General features: G+C 36.9%; 1 protein-coding gene across 1 annotated transcript in view; it reads left to right on the plus strand.

The window, feature by feature from the left end:
• IQCM (IQ motif containing M) overlaps positions 1 to 15,596 on the plus strand; it is a 147,438-nt gene that overhangs the window by 107,244 nt on the left and 24,598 nt on the right. The window contains 1 exon segment of the mRNA XM_042796871.1: positions 2,904 to 3,013. Within this exon segment, the coding sequence (XP_042652805.1) occupies positions 2,904 to 3,013 (110 nt within the window).

Consider the following 15,596-nt stretch of genomic DNA (forward strand, 5'->3'; position numbering starts at 1 on the left):
CTGGCACTGCAGAACTGTAGGGCTTAGCTTGAATAAGGAGTTTCTCCTGGTCACTTGATGAAGAGATTAATTATTAACTGTTATCATTAACTATTTTATCTTTTGCACGCTGCACTTTGTGATTGTGCCATTAAGTTGTGGTTCTTTGTTACCTACTAAATGATGGGCTGTGTCACAAGGAGGGAAAGAAGGAGGATTTGTAATGAGAAAGTAGGTAAGAAAGTGCAAAACTAAGTATCATCACAATTTTCTTAACACTTTACCCTTTTCATTCATTCTTGCCAATATTTTTTTCCCTAGTATTATTAAACTATTGTATTTTGGGGGATTGTGTGGAAAATGAGTAGCACGTAAACATCTCCCATAATGAAATAAGTAACTTGTATGTTCAGAAAACCTCTTTAAAGATCTCTCTGCAGATTTTTTGAGCAATCTATGTATTATGCATTTTATTCATGGAAATACTTTTTATACCTGCTTTTGTTTCCCCTGATTCCTCATCAGTTAGGTGGCTCACTGTACAGTCAGTCAAGTGTGGTAGAGAAGACAGATGCTGTTGTTCAGCTGTCTGGTACAAAATTATGGACACACACAGTAGAATAAACAGCAATGATCAGGAGAAACATAAATGGTGGTAGCTTGAAGGCATAATCAAGAAGGCACAGACACAAGGGCTGTTTATCCTGATACATAAGCAGAGAAGGTGTTGAAAGAAGAGGAAATAGTTGACTAATACCAAAACTGCCTGTTCTTTAGCTCCAGATGCTCTGCTCACTGCCTTCTGCATTCTTCTGAATGTTTCTGTTGGTGTAGTCCTTATCACCCCAAGGATTATGTGAAGATATTAAGGAAAATAAAAAGCAGTTTAGACTGCAAAATTTAATCTAAACTTCCTTTTTGTCTGATCCATTGCACTTCAAATTCCTCTTCCAGAGTAAGAGGTGGCTGTCTCATCACAGAGGATATTTAGGATCAGATGAGCACAAACACTAGAAAATAGCTTTCCTCATGGGAAAAAGCTGAGAAAAAGATAATGTTTTCAACCATGCACCAAAATGCAATACTGCAAGTTGGACTTAGGTGACCACATTCATACCCAAGGGTTAGAAAAGTACTGCTTTTTTATTTTTTTTTCCTCCTATCCTTTGAATATGCATTAACATTCCAGAGAAATAAAAATGTAGCATCCATTAAATACTGGAATTAGGTTCTAATTGATTCTTACACTTTTTGAGCTCAATATGTATTAATTGTTTATATCTTGATTCCGATTTCCATTCAGTCCTTTAATTCTGCATTCGTAAATCTTTATACTTCAGTATAAAGTAGAAGGATTGTAATATTTGATTTCAACATATTTAGTGGGTAGGCTTTGAGTTCTGTCCAAATGCCTTACTGATGCAAATCATGTAATCTGAAGATTCATGGCATAGTTGCAGTTTTGACTTTTAAGTTCCATAATCAGATTTTATATTCCTAACATCACATAGGAAAAAAAAATACATATATGAAATGTATATATACATAATTTGGTTTTCCCACTATGTTAGGAAAAAATACCAGTAAAACTAATTAATTCTGATAATATAACCCATATCCTCCTAAAAAGATATAATCTTATCCTGGGTTGCATAACTCATAGCATACTGTCTAATGCTGTCTGACTGAAAAGTTTGTACTACTCTTCATCTTGTAATGAAATACTGGTTGATGATTGAGTCACTGATGCTTTAATAAGAAGTCTTAAATTTATACCTTCAAAACTTCTTTGTTTGTAGATGTGATGTTGCAGTCCAATGTATTGTCTTTTTTTGTTCTATCGTCCTTATGGTCTTCAAAGATTAGAGTGCAAGATCTGCCTTAAAGGACAGATGTTGTTTTTCTGTAATGTTAAGTTGACATTAATTTGCTCTGCTTTGAAAACAAAAAGAGACATGTTATAGATGCTCATACATAACACAGAGTGTAATGTGATCTACTGCTGTTAACCCTTACAGGGAAACTGGTGGTTTTGTTAATTAGTAGTGCATCAGCTAGACCAGTATCCTCTGTTTCTTAGGGAGAAAGATTTGCAGAATTGCACCAGTTCTGCAAAAATCTGTGAGCTAGGTAGATCAGCTGAAATGTTCTGTGGACAGGAAAGTATAAGAGACTGTGAAGTTTTTTATCTTTATTCTGTATTTTTTCTTCCCTGAGCAGTACAAAATAAATCACACAACAGCTATCTCTGACTTAGTTTCTTTGACTGAGGCTACATTATTTAATAAATTAAATTTATGAAGAAAATAACTGACTGTTAGCCTACCAGTATAAATCCTCCTTGTTCTTTTTTTTTTAAGTAGCTGCAGCAAGGCATCTGTGGGCATTTCCATTATAATAATACTGGGAGCAATGTTTTATACTGTGAGTTTTCCCCTTGCCTTTTACCCTAGGAGGAACAGTTTAATATATTGCTTTAGGTACGTTGAACATATCTGTCAAGTACAAAAGAGTGTTAACCACTATAATTATCTCCTTACCTCGATCTCTTTCTACCAGTCTAGTTCTGCAGAGTCCATCACCTTTCCATACTGAGAAATTCTGATACAGGCAAGAGATGTTTTTCAGCCTAACTGTTCCCCTTTGCATTTGGTAAGGATAATGTATGAGTTTCACTTTAGTGCAAAAGTCATCAGCCAACTACCCCATCACATGACCTCTTCATAGGCCTAAATTTTCATACAAAGTTTATCAAGCATATTAAATATTACCTTGATTATGAAGAAAATATTTCTGAAAAAGAAGAGATTCTGAAGAAAATATTTCTAAAAAAAAAAAAAAAAAATCAGTGCCTGATAACTTATTGTAAATATTTATCTGATGGAAACTTCTCTTATTCAGTTTATAAAACAATGTTTTCCAAGAGAGAATTTTACAAAAATGGACAGAAATTATCTGCCTGAATTTTTGAGAGGCTATGGATATTCAATACCTGCTAGTGGAATACACCGTGTCTTCCAGCTACTCTGACCAGGTAGGTGGTTTCTTAAAAAGGTTTTGCAATGGTGAAGAATTTCAACTGTAGATGCTGTAGGCTTTGGGCTTTTTGCTTGTTTGTTTTTTTTCCTTGTGTGAATAAAGAAGCTACTACTTAAAAGTGTAGTCAGGACAAACCCTACCTGATGTTGATGAACTTTTTAAAAATGGAGCATTTTATCATTACACTTGAAATAAAGTACATTTTCTAGAATTTCACTGTGTCTAACAATGCTGGAATATAATCCCGTACTATCTTGAGATATACTTAAGAGGGTGTAGAGCAGTTTTGTAGCAGGTCTGCACTTGTAGATGTCTCCAGGCAAAACATCTGCCCTCTCTGTAAAGTCAGTGATGATTGCCTTCCAGTACCCTTAAACAGCTCAGCCCAACAAATTTTTACAAACATTAATCTATGAATGTTTGCAAATAATATCTCACAAGGCAAGAATCAAGATATATTGTACTGTAAATAGGAGGGAGATCATTACCCTTTAGAAATAGAAATAAAATTGTAACCAATTAAGCCCTTCAAATAAATCTAGAGTCTCATCTTCCTTCTGGCTTTTCTTTCTCCCAGGACAGTCAGTGGAGGTGCCTGCAGTGCTCTGCTCTTAATGTAGAGCAGCAGCAGCAGCAGCTCCTTGGTGAGACTTACGGAGACAGCCTCTTCAGGCACCTCACAAGTTGAGGTGAGAGATGCCACTTGCAATTTCTCCTCTAGCACACTTTAGTAGCACACTTTTGGTTTGTACTGACATATGTAGGTGCTGTGAACCAAAGCTCATCTAAACATGAATTTACATTACCTCATTGCCTTCCTAAGTTTGACAGCCATCACAACTGGGAGATTCTTGTGGACAGTGATCTTCTTAGGAGGTTGCAGTTAATTTTATTCCAAAGAATGCTTTTAAAGTACAACTCTATTTAGTGAGAGAAACCCATGTTTAATTGGTGCATTTGATTTGTTAATGACCTACATATGGTTTCTTTTTATTGCAATTTCTTGTATGCTTTCTTACAGCCAGCTCTCAGTTCAAGCTGCATCTTTGAGAAGGTGGTCTCTTTGAGTATCTGACCACACATCATACTTGCACATTATCCACTTCTCAGTAGTGGCTCCTAGTAAATGCAATTAATTTCTCATGGAAAATCATGTATTACATGTCATTTAGGTCACATTCCTAAGACAGTGTGAATAAGACCAGGTATTTTTAGTCATTTGCTCAGTCCCCATCACTATGGTAACAGGAGATTTTGTGACTGGTGAGTCTGATTTCTGTTTTATATCCTAGATTTTGGAGACTACTGCTACTTTTCACTGTGTTCACAGACAGACTAGGAAAGGTTCATACTTCCCTACTCATTATTTAATTCATTTGGAGTCTCTTAGCTATGAAGTATTATCAAGTCTTGTTCGGCCCTTTGAGGCAGTGTGTAGGCTTCTTATTCGTTCTGAGTTCAAAACTCTCCCAAATTATGAACATGTAAATGATGAATAATTGCTGAAATGTGGAGATGTGCCTGTGTCTAAAGGGCACCCATAAAATGATTTCTAACATGGAAGCATTTTAAATAAATGGCACTTATCTGTAAAGTGCCCTCTCTTTCTCGATTTTATAATACAAATGTCATTATTTCCGGAGATAATTTATTAACAGAGTATAACCTTGCTGAATTGCCTGGGAGAGACACTGCAACTGGTTGAATATTTTGAATTGCTGAATACTGATTTGATGTAACTGTCTTCTGTGCCAGTGCAGAACATCTCATACTGTTAGACTGCCTATTCAGAAATGGAAAGATAAAGGGGAGGGGGCATGTATGTGTCTGGGCAGAATGGTGGAGGGATCTACTGAAAATTACTATACTGAGCTCTTTTGGGTGAACACTGCATCTTGTATGGCCATGTGACTGGTCCATGGAAAGTTAAAATAAGAAAAGAGATCCTGGCCTTGTGGCTATTTAATCTGAGCACAGGAGGAAAATAAATCAGGTTTTCTCTTGAAAATTTTTACATCTCATTTTACTCTTACTGTTGTCTTTTTTTTTTTTTTTTTTTTAATGAATCTAAACATTGCTGAAAAAGCAGGGTCTGTGAAAACAGGTGCCCAGAGTTTAAATGTCCTGTCACTTTTCCATTTCTATTAATGAAATTATGAGTACTGTCTTTGGCTAACAATAATTTAGGCAGGAAAAGCTTGAAGATTTTTTATTTTACATGTTCTCTTGAGAGTTTTAATTACATCAGTCATACATAACGACAGATCTGATTTGTATGGGATCTCCTTATTTGATGTAAGGGTTAGACACTGAAGATAGTAAAATTATCATAATCAAATGAGAATATTTGTAGCAAAATGCTAATATTCCCCATTATATAAAAAAGAGCTTGCTGTCTAAATATAAAATACCTTCAAAATGTGAATTAGAAATATTAGGTAGAATAGGAAAAAATATGCAATATATGGAAGGCTAGTATACATACTGAGTCTGTGTTTATACAAGCAAATTTAATACAATGATTTGTCCAAACGAGACTGCAGTAATGACACTGTTGGGAACTAAAGAAGACATTGGTACCTGGAGTGGACTTGTGAGTGCTGAATGGAGGCTTATACAGGAAAACATGTTTGTGATTTCCTTTTGAAATCTACTTTTTAACTTCTGGGGAACAAAGGGACCATCCTCTAGGTCAAATGAATTTAACCACAGATGATTCGCTAGATGTATCTATACATATCTTGTTCCCCACAGTATGAGGAGAAATAAGTGACTGTGTTACTAGCTAACACATTGCTCACTGAGCAGTTAGGAACTGACTAGAAGTAATTTAATGGTTTTCTATCAGTGGTGAGGTTTAGCTGCTGGTTTCAAGAAAAAGCCTATTACAATTAAGGTCATAGTGCAGTGATTTGTAGATTTCATACACAACTAATGATGCTACTTTATCATATTTCAAACCAATTTGTGCTGCTACTTCATCCTGCTATTGGAAAAGCAGAATGTCATGCACTATGCAGTCAGGAGAAAACCTCAATGTGATACTGTTGTACTTTGAATAAAATAGGAAATATAGAGATAATGAACCAATCAATTTTGACCATATGCTTTGAAGTATCCATTGAAATTATACCTAATTAGTATGAAAAATGTGTCTTTAAATATTTTTCAGAAAGCAATATTGTAGTCTATGTTTAAGTTTACCTCTTTTTCTGTGATTGATTCAAAGTGCTACATGTTCTATTAAGGTAAATATTTACACTGAGTTCAGAAGAACTATGCGTGCATGTAGGTTAGGTACTGGAACTGCTAGTTATCTTGTTTCTAGATTTGCTGAAGAGTCAGGCACCAACATCTAGTTATTTAATATATTCTGCAGTCACTGGAATTACTATTATTAATGCTGGTTGGGACTGGGTTAGGGAAATAGTTGTGAGCTGATCCTGGTATCTGCTGTTAAGGCAAACTGTTCACAGTTGCAGCATCCTGATAATTTGAGTATTTTCAAATAAAATGTAAACACAGTAAGGATTTTCTCTGCAATTGGCCCTTCTGAGCTGCCTCTATTAAACCCCAGATTTTTCCATCTTCATATCTGTGATCTTGATAACTAGTCTTGTATTTATACAAAATATCCAGTGTTTAGGCTAAGGATATGAAATATCACAGATTCCACTTGAATTTGAATCGTTGCCTGTAAGCCATCTGAATTTATATCAGCCTTGCCTCATTGCTGATTGTTCTACATTTGCAGAGAGGTAGTAAACCATCTCTTCATTTAAGTACATATTAGTGGAAGGTAAGGTTTTTTACAGGAGCGTTTAGATTGCAGACTGGTTTGGCTTGTTTTGAAACAACAGACAATAGTGCAAGACAATTAACTTGAATAGACATTTCAAAGCAATGTGTCTTCATTAAAGTCAATGCCAATTCCCTTTCAAGGTGCAGACGTGGGGAGAGATGCAAAAGGTCCCTGGGATATGCTTCCTTGATTGAAGCTAATAGAGGGTAGTAGAGCAGTCCCGCACTGCCCTTGTCACAACCTATTCAGAGCTTGACTCATGCTGAACCTTCATCATTTTTCAGTCCCACCGGGCTGTTCCATGATAACTGGTGCCTGTTACTGGGGCTTCTGGAAAGCTTTTACGTTTTTGGAGGTTCAGCCCAGAAATGGCACTGTCTGACTGAAGCTTTCCCCAATGCACTCTGCAGTTATTTTCTCCCAATTCTTCCTTACTGTGATTCATATTTGTGACATCTTATGCATAAATTGTTAAATATAAACAACACCTAATAGCAATTTCTGTTGCAGTCATGCCAGAAAAGCCATATTTGTAGAGCAGGACCCTTCTGTGTTGAGTACCATGCACATTCTGAAGAAAAATGTGCTTCCTGCATCACTGATGGGAAATTGCCTCCTAAAACTGTTTTTTTTTCATTAAACAAAATCTTACAGGAGAATCAACAGGAAACTATGAAGACTGTAATAGGAACAAAGGTGTAATACCTCTCATGCATCTGGAAGAATGCAATACTCAGGAGTTTCTTTCATTGTATGTTTAATAGTGTTCCCCACACCTATGTGGTAATGAGCCCTGAGGCAGACATAGCCTATCATTATGACCATTTAAGCCAAATATAACATCAAGAAACTTAAATTCTACCATGGAAGAACTCTATAAGTGAGTTAGTAATAATGAACAAATGCATTAATAAAATGTCTTAATAGAGCTATTGCAAAGCTATGCATTTCCTACATAATGGTTGCTGGATCAAGGCTAAATGCAAATCTGATCTAATTATCCCTTCAGGTCTTAAAGACTGTGGGACATGCGCTATCAGCTGCTTCAAAAGGAAATAAAATGTCTATAGTATACCCCTCTCCTTGGCTGCTGATTCTCTCCCAAAAGAATTACAGATTAATATGAGTTTATAAGGTTAAAGAACTGCCACAACATCTGGAATGTTTGTCAACAGGCATGCAAAGATCCCTGCTGGATCCAAAAGCTACCTAGTCAATGTTTGTCCACAAGCATCCTTTCTAACCTACCACATGATACAAACATAAGCCTGTGTTTCTCTTTTTGTTTTTCTTTTCCTCTTAAAGGAAGGTAAATTTTTGCTTAAGAACGTAATTTGCTTAAGTGTTTTGCTGTTAGCATATCATCAGTATGCTCCTCCTGGTGTTGGCAAATTGAACAGGAAATTCAATTTTAGTTACCCACACAGCCTGGAGTACACTAGGCCAGCCACCAACCTGATTTAAACATGGTTAAAATCTTACTTCTTTTTGAGAGTAATAATAGTCCAAAACATCACTAGGGATTTATTAAGATGTTTTGATAATAAAGTTGAGACCTAAACAAAACAAATGGCCTACTTAGTTGATGAAAAGAGTTTTTGCAAGTTTGTTCACATTTTGCATCACATTTAGAATTATTCTGAAAACCTACTTTGGAACAACAATGCAACTATCTGAAAAGTAAATTTTCTCCTTAAAATTCTCCTTTGCTACAATGTCTACAGAACAGTTGACAACAGTTGAACTAGTAGTATGCTGACACTGCTGCCTGTCATCCAGACTGAAGCTGTCTTATTTATATTCTCCTGTCTTGTCTCTTCCTTTTATACCTAAGCTATAAAAACTTGGACTGGCTTTTTGTTCCATCTGTGTTAGAATCTGACACTGAGGGTCTTGTTCTGTGCCTAGGGCTCCTGAGCACTATCCTAATACTAATAGATTGTACAAATAATGATGCATTGTCAAATCTGCTTTAAAGAAAGTTGGGGAATTTTTAAATTTAAATGAAGGAACTTCTCTGAACCCATGTAGGCAGAGTATTAGTCTTACATTTCACTAGTTTCTATACCAGTTGTGTCCCTCTACCCCCAAATATAGGATGGATGATACCTATCACATTGAATCCAGTGGCAGGTTATGAGTGGGAAGCATGACAGGACTGTAGTACTTATCCATCAGTGTATGGCCAGTAGTGGAACACTGAACAGTGTTTGTGCTGGTCTGACTGCTTCTGGGACCATCTTACTGAAGATTAGGGAGAAAGGACCTTCCCTGTGCCAACATTTGTAATTGAAAGTGCTTACCACAAATCTGTGGGGTGTAACCTCTTGACTGAAGCTTAGGATGTTTTTCCCCCCTGCTCTTTCTAATGACAGCATTTAGGATCACTGCAGTAGAGTGGCTTGATCAAGTTGCCAGTCTCTCTTAGCACTTCAGCCTCTCTCAGGCACAGAAGGACAATTTCATCAGACCATATCCTTTTCCACCTGGCAGTTTGTGTTCTCATTAGTGTCACTACAGGGAATTTATACTTTTGTATAAATATTAGTGGCTCAGTTTGCTAATACATTTCATGTAATAATAGCAAGTTGAATCATTCCCCTGATACATACACATTTTAAAACTTTTTTAAAGGGGTAAGTAAATTAGCATGTGCGCCACATTGAAATGGTTGACAAATAACCATAATGCTGCTTTGTCTATTTTGTGTTTGTGGACTCTTTACTCTAGGAGATTTTCCAAATCACCACCGGTACATGTAGGCAGTCCCCATTTCATTATTATGGACAAACGAAAGTATTGTAGCAGCCCATACCCACTGATTTGTTGCCAGCTCATCCTCATCTCTCTCTGGCCTCAAGTTTTCTCTGCTGTGACTAGATCCTGCTCACCTGTTGAAACCTCTGACTTGTGTTAGTATGAAGTACTACCATGTGAAGTAAAAAATGAAGTGTCTTCCATTAAGAGAATTAATCAAGTTCACCTATGTCTTAATGATTTTTTTTTTCATGTAAAATTTGACTTTAGTTCTTTCATTGAATGAACTGCTCTTGAAGGCCCATCAATACTGATGGAGCAGGTTCATCTCTTATGCCTGAATGGCAGCATATCTTTTAAAACATCTCAGGATGACATTTACTTTTTTTGCAGTTGTGTTGTTAAGTGCTGTTTTGTTTGTTGTTGTCTATAGCACAAGTCTTTAATGCTGCTTAGACAGTTTCCCCCATTTTTGACTATTTGATTATTGCTTTCCAAGTTCACTACTTTGCACTTGTCTATTGTTGGATTTGATCTTATTGACTATGGGCCATTTTTCAAATTTATCAAGATAATATTGAGTTTGACTGCTCTCTTGTAAATGCATGTAACTGCTTCCAGCATGGTTTCACCTACAAGCTTTCTAAGTGTCTTCTCTATTCCATTATCTTAGCAGTCATTAATGAAAATGTTGAATAGAACCAGACTCAGGACAGACCTCTCTGAGACCTCACTTTATACTTCATCTCAGTTTTGACAGGAAATATATATCCACCCTTTCACTAGGATGTTTTGATCCCTAATAAGAAAAAATGAGTAAGCAGAAAATAGGAGCTTAAAGATAAGGTAGCTATTAAGATATTCACAAATTCTAGCATAGAATAGCAGTATGTGGGAGAGAAATTAAATGTTCACCATTTATTGCTACAAATATGTCTTTAACTTGATTTAAGAAGGTTTATTCTCCAATGATACATGAAGAGTTTTATCATTGCAGTATTCTTAGTCAGAAAGATATCTATTAGATTTTTAAAATTTGAAGAACTTCTTGCTGTCTCTGAGGAGATGGACCATTGTGTTGGGTTTGTGTTGGCTCCAAGTCAGACCCGCCTCTAGCCAAGGCCAAGACTCAGTGATGGTGGTAGTGCCTCTGTGAATAATGTATTTAAGAGGGGAAGAACCTGCTGGGCAAGGAGGAGCAGAGGAAAGAGGTGAGATATGGGAGCAATACCTATGCAAACACCAAGGTCAGTGAAGAAGAAGAAAGGGGGGGAGGTGCGCTGGTGCAGAGACCCCCCCTGCAGCCCATGGTGAGAGGGCAGGCTGTGCCCATGGAGGTCACCAGAGGAGCAGATGCCCATCTGCAGCCTGTGGAGGACCTCACACTGAAGCAGGTGGCTGCACCTGGAGAGGGCCGGGATTCTGAGGGAAGCCTGCCTTGGAGCAGTCTGTTGCTGGGAGGACTGCAGCCTGCAGCAGGGACCCACTCTGGAGCAGTTCATGAAGAGCTGAAGCGCTTGAGAAGGACTCACACCGAAAGGAGTTTGTGGAGGATTGCCTCCTGTGAGAGGGACCCTACGCTGGAGCAGGGGAAGAGTGTGAGGTGAGGAGTCCTCCCCCTGTGGAGGAAGGAGTAGCAGAAACATGTGATCAACTGACTGCAACCCCCATCCCCTGCCCCTCTGTGCCATTGGAGGGGAGGAGGTAGAGAAACTGGGAGAAAATCTGGGCCCTGGAAGAAGGGAGGGTTGGGGGGGAGGTGTTTTTAAGATGTGGTTTTGTTTCTCACTATTCTACTCTGGTTTGATGGATAAATTAGTGGTGGTGGTGTTCAGATTGAATTGATGTCTTTTTCCCAATTCGAGTCTGTCTTTTGCCATTGCCCATAATTGGTGACTCATCCCTCCCTGTCCTTGTCTTGGCATCTGAGGCTTTTGTTATCTTTTCTCCACCTCATCTCATCAGGTGGGCGAAGTGCGTGAGCAGCCACATGGTTTTTAGTTAATGTCCTGGTTCAGGCTGGAATAGAGTTCCTGTTTTAGTAGCAGGAGGAGTGCTGCAGCACCCTGAGACCCCAGGGGCTCCCCAGGTCCCAGTGCCCTCACCTGGGTGCGGGGGCGGGGGGAGCACAGCTGGAGGGCTGGGCCGGGATTGGCTGATATTCCATGTCATGTGACATTATGCTCACCATATAAAGGCAGGAGAGGGCTGGGAGAGGCTGCCATTTCTGGGAGCGTTGCTGTGGTGGCTTTGTGTTTGGGATTGCTGGCCGGGAGCAGGCGGGTGTCAGTCGGCAGGTGGTGAGCAGCTTGTATGGTACATTACCTACTGATATTGCTGTCAGTGTATTATTCTGTTACTATTATTAAACTGTTTTTATCTCAACCCGTGAGTCTCCCTTTGCCCCTCTGATTCCCTCCCCATTCCCAAGTGGGGGGAGGGTGGGTGAGCGGCTGTGTGGCATTTAGCTGCTGAGTAGGCTGAAACCACAACAGTTGCTGGCTGGGCCTAAACTACAACAACCATATAAATTGTCTTATCTATCTTCCCTATTAAAATATATATTATAACATTTATAATATACTTCAGTAATTGCACAGTACAGTGCATCTATACAGATATGTGGAAGTGTACGCATAGTACATAGAATATGTTAAAATTGAAGACTTGCATAATATATCTTGAAATAGAAAAGATCTGTATCAAGTGAACAGAAATCACTTGTTAAACAGGAGGAAATTGAATAATCACTGTTCCCATACTCCAAGATGTCTTGACAGGGCAGTGAATATAAAGAGTTTCAACATCTTATTTGATAACTATGAAAGGAGAATCATTCTAATATCCAGTTTATGGGTTATGTTAGAGTTTCATCTTTTTTTGTGATTTTTCTCCATACTTTAAAAGCACAGTAGTCTTTTCAATACTGGTGTGTTGTAGATAAGTATATATAATTCTAATTTCTTAGATGGAGAAATAAAGAAAAGCTTACATTTTTTGTGCCTTATCACATACTGAATTGGTGTTAGAAATTTGGCATGAATTGTTTAAAATTGGCTTATAACTGTTTTTTATGCCCATGCTCATCAAACAGGTGATTTCTAAGGAGCAGCTATTTTTTTTTTTGTCTGTCTTATATGTATATGCACATACACACTCATACTTAGTCCTCTCCCCCAGGCATATCCCTAACACACATGTACTCAACTTCAGCTAGTTCTTGTTGCCTGTTGAGACAGGTACTACTTGTGAAAAAATGGTCCTTGAAATCTTTCTGTCAGCAGTGGATGTGTGCAGAAGAATGAGTAGGAGACAGTCTTTTAAACAGAAAACAGATTTGCTTTTTCTGATGAAAAATAGCTGTCAAACTAGAGAAACTGCCCAATTTGTTCAATAGAACCCTAAAATTTGAACTTTGCTTGTTTTTTTGTTTTCCTATTAGGTTTTGATAACTTGACACATTTTAGGCAAATTCTACTCTATCGGTAATAACATTTGGCTTTCTGTCATGATTGCAAAAGTAGGAGCATAGGGGCTTTGCTACATTAAAATTACTTTGCTGATTAACTCTATGTTATTATACAGGATCCTTTTCCAGTTGAAAGCAGTGGCAAAAAAACCTTGTGAAATGGAACAAATAAGATCTACAGCAAAATGGTTTTAACTGTAAAATTGGTCTATACAACTTTATATTAAAAGTAACAGAATTGTTCTGTGCTGACATCTGCTTGATACTATTTGTAATATTTTCTTAAATCTTTCCTTACTTCAGCAAGGGTAGTCTTTGTTTTATGCTGCTATATAAATTGAGTAACATGTCACATGTTCCTGTAATCCACTGTTGCATGTAAAGCTCTCTCAGGTTAGATGTCATAAATTTAATCAAGCATTTGATTGACATAGGTATGCTTCATTTTTTGAAGAACAGCCCTCTGTAAAACAACATATCCACCCTTCACACCTAAAGCAAAAAAGAATTCTATAGCAAGATTATATTGTGCAATATCATCACAGCAACCATTTGTGATATCGACAACTGATGTTGACATAAACCATTTTGTTTAAGTTCATGTCCAGACAAATATCTTGAGTTTATAGGTTAAGATTCTGCCCCTTTCATACCTGGTTTAAAAATGACACAGCTTCAAAAAATGTAATTAGAGAGCTCTATAATGATGCCAATTCTATCATTTAGGCATTTTGTGTATCAAAATTTATCAAGATCTTTGTTTCCTTTTGGATTATGATCTTTTTGCATTCAGTTGTAGTAACTCTATATGAAGTAGTACTACTCGATCTAGTGAGTTTGGGGTTTTTTTTTCCCTCTAAATTATCTTTTGCTTTTTATTCAGTAGAAGGACTAAATACATGTCTGGCTATCAACTATTATATCTGCTTGAGCAAAACCAACACAAAACATCCTCTTTAACCATATAACACTCCTAAAGACTTACCAGTCCTACCAGTGTGTGATTTGGCTATCAATGTTTTTGTTTCTCCTCAAGAAGACAGACTTGGTTGTCATTTATGATGATGAGTAACTTCTTGGTTTCTGTTATTTGGCTTGCTGGGATTACATTGGTCTCAGTTCTGCTATTCTATCTAAAATTGAATTTTAGTGTGGTATCGCTAATACTGTCTGTCACCCAGCAAGAAGCTATGTTTCTGCAATGGGGACATCTATCATCGTTACCATCATTGGAGTTTTCTCCTCTGGTTCATTAATTATTATTTTAATTTCTTTAAATTGTGCTGAAAACTGCATACTTGTGGTAATTTCTTTTGAATTCATTGTTTGAAACTGCACCCCATATGTTGGATGCCTTTTATATAATATTGTGATAACCATCCAACTTCTTGAAGTAAAGCCTCTAGAACATATGTGGAGGATAAGATCCAAGATGTCTCTCTGCTGTAGTTCAAGACTAACTAATAAATCTCTGTGGTAGATGACTGAATACTTTAAGATACTCATCAACAGACTGCGTTTTCTTAAAGAAAGTTGTCAACACTGTCAGCTAAAAACTGTACTTAATATATTTTTACCACTTTGAAAACTATAAAAGATTAGGGCATTCTACATTCCTATATTAATAATTTTTTTCTTTTAAATGGAAACATTTTAAAAAATAATAAATTAATAATACCTATAACTAGATTTCCTAATTTCTTATCCAAGAACATGCAATCATCATATGTCTAGTTTAATACAAGGGTGGATAAAGTATCTGTAACTCTTTTAGTAGAAAACATTCCAGAGTAAATAATTTAGTCTCAAATATATATTTCGAAGTCTTTTAAATATACAGACAGACCCTCACTTGTAGTGTTTAATCCAGAGGCCAGTGACATCAATAGAAAAACTGATTCAAATTAAGCTCATCACTCCAAATAATTGCTCTTGGCCATAGGCTCAGAGACATATGGGCAACTCTGATTTAAGTATTGGCATAATACTGTCACACTGAGTTAAATATTTGTGTGAAAGTAATTAAATAATGACTTATGTTACTTATATCCCTTTTTGGAAAGAGTTCATGATATCGGATTAAATCTCTGTAAAACTTAAGTTGAAAGTTTATGCTAGTATAATGAATACAGTTACTAAAGTTGCTTTTGCTATTTTCTTTTTCCAGTACTGAAAGGCTATTTGAATGTAACAGAAAGGGACTAGGTAAAAACCTAATAATTAAAAATTAATTCCCTTTTCCTGGAAATAAAAAGGAACATATATGTTACACAGCTTTACCTATGGTCCATTCCATTAAATTCTTTAGAAACAATTGCAGAAAAGTCCCTGGAAAATGCTGTTATTTTATGAAGATTTATAAATTTCATCAATATTTCTAGATCAAGGGGAAAATTGGCAATCTATTACAAGAAAGTATTTTGACAATATTCTGTTTTACTGATGGTTTCAGGACTGCTTTTTTCTAGAACCTATTTCCAATAAGGAAACAGAAAAGAATCTGACTGTAGAGGAATCGGTGGGAACCACCCTGTTTTAGTTGTATGGATT

This window comes from Tyto alba, unplaced genomic scaffold (assembly GCF_018691265.1).
Source record: "Tyto alba isolate M040663 unplaced genomic scaffold, T.alba_DEE_v4.0 Super-Scaffold_23, whole genome shotgun sequence".
Taxonomy (NCBI): domain Eukaryota; kingdom Metazoa; phylum Chordata; class Aves; order Strigiformes; family Tytonidae; genus Tyto; species Tyto alba.